This window comes from Juglans microcarpa x Juglans regia, chromosome 8D, assembly GCF_004785595.1.
Source record: "Juglans microcarpa x Juglans regia isolate MS1-56 chromosome 8D, Jm3101_v1.0, whole genome shotgun sequence".
NCBI lineage: Eukaryota > Viridiplantae > Streptophyta > Magnoliopsida > Fagales > Juglandaceae > Juglans > Juglans microcarpa x Juglans regia.
This window is the reverse complement of record NC_054608.1, coordinates 25,215,646-25,220,340: the sequence shown is the minus strand read 5'-3', so window position 1 is coordinate 25,220,340 and position 4,695 is coordinate 25,215,646. Positions and strand designations below refer to the sequence as shown.

At 36.1% G+C, this 4,695-nt stretch overlaps 1 protein-coding gene across 1 annotated transcript; it reads left to right on the top strand.

Moving 5' to 3' along the window:
- The first annotated feature begins 618 nt into the window (after positions 1–618).
- LOC121243225 (calcium sensing receptor, chloroplastic) lies at positions 619–4,354 on the top strand. The gene is made up of 6 exons (XM_041141318.1): positions 619–951; positions 1,298–1,543; positions 2,662–2,854; positions 3,027–3,168; positions 3,667–3,798; positions 3,967–4,354. Exons 1-6 carry the CDS (start codon positions 724–726, stop codon positions 4,205–4,207), a joined length of 1,182 nt encoding a protein of 393 aa, XP_040997252.1. The 5' UTR covers positions 619–723; the 3' UTR covers positions 4,208–4,354.
- The last annotated feature ends 341 nt before the right edge of the window (positions 4,355–4,695 follow it).

The following is a 4,695-nucleotide window of genomic DNA, read 5'->3' as shown; positions in this document are numbered from 1 at the left end:
CTGGTGGCAAACACTATGGGATTGTCGATCGAATTTTTTATATCCATAATTTTATTATATTATCTCTCAAAATCTTTCTAAAATTTTTCGGGTCCAAACATAATTTTATAACAGATCCCACCACTATTTTTTTAGGAAAAATTTAATTACAAACGATTCTGTGTACTAATATGTGCACCCATTCAATATGATTAGTTAAAAAGTAATTTTTATTGAAAACAATACTAATTTGAATTTAGAATATGAAGACAACAACATTAATACGCAGATTAGTATACAAACTTGCTTGTATATAGTAAAACTCTTTTTTTTATTAGACAGAATCACTCTTAACTCATTTCATCTCGTCTCATTATTATAATTTTTTTAAATTCTCATATAAAATATAATAAATAATTTAATTTTTTTAAATATTAAAATAATAATAATATAAAAAAATAATATTCTAATAATATTTTATTAAATTTATTTAAAATTATTTCATCTGAAGGCAGCCAAACTCTTCTAATTAGGAGTCAGGACCAGGTTATGTAACGTTAGGAGTCAGGTTGTCGTGTACCGACAAGTCAAGAACAAGGTTGGGTTTTGTTTGTTATTGGCCAAATGTACCTTATTTCCTCCACTGATTCCTCATCACACAATCCTCTCTCGATCCTTTAGCACAGAAGTATATTGGGTCTTTCGCACCCATACTCTCTTGACTGAGGGTGAGTGGTGGCGCAAATGGCTATGGAGTTGGCCATCCGAGCTTCAGCCACCCCGAGGCCTTCCCTTCCCTCCTCTTCCTCGCTATCTTCCAAACCCATATCTTCTTCCAGACCACATTTCAGACCCATTTCTGTATCTTTACCTACATCAACAACCATATCACTTTTGGCTCTCTTCACTCCTCCCCGTGAAGCAAAGGCTCTCAGTCTCCCCAAGGACCAGATAGTCTCTTCTCTCACTGAAGTAAGCTCATTTCTTTCTTTTTCCATCCTGTTGCTGAAGTAAATTTACAGCAAGTTTGCATATTTATAAGGGATTCTTTGTTCTTTTCTTGCTTTCGAGATGAAAGCTTTCGATGAGTGGTCAGCAACATTAAATTTATCCTCGAATTACCCACCAGAAAACTGCTCAGTAGTTTTCTCTTGTTTCATCCATTACTCGTTTAATTCTTAGCATAAACAAAGGAAATTTATTAATTTCAAAACCAAATAAAGTGATTCGAAAATGCTGACGAAATTAAGCCTTAGTGACGTTCTTCAAATTTGGGTTCCTACCCAGCTATTGAAATTGTTTGTGTTTTTTAAATTAGGTGGAGAAAACAATTGAAAAGGTTCAGGAAGTGGGTTCAAGTTTCTTGGATATCACAAAGCAGATTTTTGAAGTTGTCAGAAATGCTTTGAAGCCGGGCATCGAAGTGGCATTGCCAATTGCTAAGCAGGCAGGAGAACAGGCCTTGAACATCACTTCCCCGGCAATTTCCGAGGCTTCAAAGAAGGCCCAAGAAGCAATTCAAAGCTCTGGCTTCGATACGCAGCCTGCTCTGACTGCTGCAAAGGTTTCTTCTGTTAATTTTTTCAATTGCATTTTGGTCAACTATGCAGATTATATCTATTGTAATAATAGTTTACGTATACTACATGTGGGCATATCAAAGCACAGATTGCTTGGAATTAACATAATAACAAACTTAATCTGTTAGGAGCTGCTTGAATTTTCAAGAATATTTGATCCGGTTCTTGAAATACTAGTATGTCCAATGAATGTAGTGGAAAACTGATTTGGTTGTTGAAATGATGGTCTTTACAATGAAGGGTGAAATGCATTCCATCTTTATGATAATTTAATATTTGTTTCAATGTTGAATGCGATGTGGGTATTGAAAAGTTGTAGCGTGCTGAGCCAAGCCTCATCAGTGCCCTCGATTTTGACATTTAAATGAAAATGATGGTTATAAAGTAATCATTTCTTTATAATTTTCATTTTTTTTATGCAACTACTTCATTAATGTAAACCCCTAGGGGTTGGCTCAAGTGGTAAAGGCCTTGGGCTTAGGAGTAAGCTCCCCTCGGGTCTAAGGTTCAAATTCTCTTGGGTGCAAACAATCTCGAGGGGCCATCGGACTGGGGGATTTTCCCCTTGAATTACACGAGGTGTATTAGCAGGAAACTCCTTGCCGATGGCTTGTGCACCCCCGAGATTAGTTGGGTCACTGTTCCCAAGACACACAGTGCCAATAAAAGAAAAAAAAAGAGGTAGTTTAGCAGGTCCATGTATCAGGAAGTTATTTGGAGACTGGATTTGCCAATAAGCATAGTTGCCTGGTTCTGAAATGAGGCTCTCTTGCTCTTGGCTGCATTAGCCTTGTTCAATTTGTTATCCTTAACATATTTTTAGAAAGAAGCGCAGTTTTTTTCTTTGCTAAAGTTAACTGGTCTCCATCTCATGTTGGTCGTTTTTGATAAATGTCCCATTTTAAACAACTAACTTGGATGTTCAAATCTTATATATAACTCTATCGACTTATTATTACTAAAAAAAAATCTATTTACTTAGATAAGGCATCCACATACCTTGTAGCTGACATTGATCTCAAGTAATTCATTGATCTCTAACATTGTGGCAGATAGTTTGAAACGAATATTAGCTTTGAGCATGATTATCTCTTTGTTGCAGACGGTCGTAGATGCAGCGCAGCAGACCACAAAGGTAATTGAAGCGGCCAAGCCTATAGCTTCATCAACTGTTGAAACCATCTCGTCTGCAGAGCCTATTGTGATTGTAGGAACTGCTGGAGCATTATTTCTTGCTTACTTTCTTATTCCTCCCATCTGGTCTACCATCTCTTATAGCCTTCGTGGTTATAAAGGTGAGTTCATTGTTTTCTGATATAAAGTTGCTTCATTTGTACGTAGAAGTTTGGAGGATGGTGAATTGTGGGTTTTATTATTTTCTTCTGGTTTTTTTCTTTTCAAATTTTTGTCACACCAAGCTAATCTTGTGAAGTGGATCTAAGATTTGATTACTCTGCTACTCTGTAGGTGAGCTTACTCCTGCTCAAGCTCTTGATCTAATTTCTACACAAAACCACCTTATGATCGATATTAGATCAGAGAAAGACAAGGACAAGGCTGGTATTCCTCGTCTTCCCTCTAGTGCTAAGAACAGATTGATTGCAATCCCGTAAGTGATACTACGGCTTCGGTATATTCATTACACATCAGTATATCCTATGCCTTCCTTTTTCTGAAACGAAATTCTTGTTATGCTCTGTATTGCTTCTCTTGCTTGTAAGTGTGGCCACTGCCTCATCCGTAGTTTCCTCTGACTAACCACAGATGTTTTAACCGACATCATAGTTTCTTCAGTTGTCTTCATCCTCTGGGTTACCAAAGAGGGCTACTAAAATACATGTTTCTGAACCTCTTGTTTAATATTTCTTTATCATGTACGAAGGATGATAGACAAGATGTTAAATATGGTTATCCTTATTTTTGTTTTTTTTTCCCTCCTTAAGATTAGGATTTTTTAAGCAAAATTGACTAGTGAAGTGCATTTGGGCTGAAGTGTTTATAAGAAAAACATATAAGGTTTATTGGGTTTAATGTGATCATGGAAGACATCCATTCAGGACTTGGCCACCTCTAAGTATCTAGTATTGTATTGTCTTTAATGTCTCAGTTTGGAGGAATTACCAAGCAAGCTAAGAGGTCTTGTCAGAAATGTAAAGAAAGTGGAAGCAGAAATGGCTGCTTTGAAGATTTCTTACCTCAAGAAAATTAACAAAGGTTCCAACATCGTGATCTTGGACTCGTGAGTTGTTTTCCCTGCATATTTATTATAGAGAAAAGATATTTGCAACCGTGAATTGTGCAACCGCCGCGTAATCGCTTTGAAAAAAGGGATTTAGGCACTTCATAGTTGTATGTAGAAAATTTTTTTGTAAGAATTATATTTACATTTGGTTTTTGACATATTCAGGTACTCTGACTCAGCAAAAACAGTTGCGAAAGCACTAACAACCCTTGGTTTTAAGAACTGCTGGATTGTAGCTGGTGGGTTTTCTGGAAGCAGAGGATGGTTACAGAGTCAGTTAGGAACAGATTCATATAACTTCTCTTTTGTGGAGGTCTTCTCACCATCCCGAGTTATCCCTGCTGCAGTCGGACGTTTTGGCACAACCGGCTCGAATAAGAGAAAACTACTTCCCGGAGCCGATTGACAAATTTATTTTTGTTCCTTTTTTCAAGCTTCTGTGGTATAAAAATTATCCTGATGTGCATAAATGGTTTAGATTAGACTTCTCTGGAATAATTTCTTGTAATTCTTTGATCAATGTCAATCCATTGGTTGTTTGTTGTTTTGGTCATATTCCATTTCATAACCTGCCATGCTGATAGGATCAGCTTCTTTTTGGCAACAGATGAGAAACATTTCATGAAAATTGCATCTTTTAAGCACAAATCTCTTGAAATACTCAATTCAAATAACCATGGGAGAGCTTTTGGAAAGGGCAACCCCATGACTTTATTAACATTTAAAATTTCAGGATTTTTAAAAATTATGTTAAATTTATGGTCATTTAATACAAAAATGGTTGACATGGCCAAACAGGAGCAAATTTATTACTTCAAAAATTATATATAAAAGGAATGAAGACATAACATTCTAGATAAAAGAAGACGAAGTGTTTTTTTTATCTCTAAAATA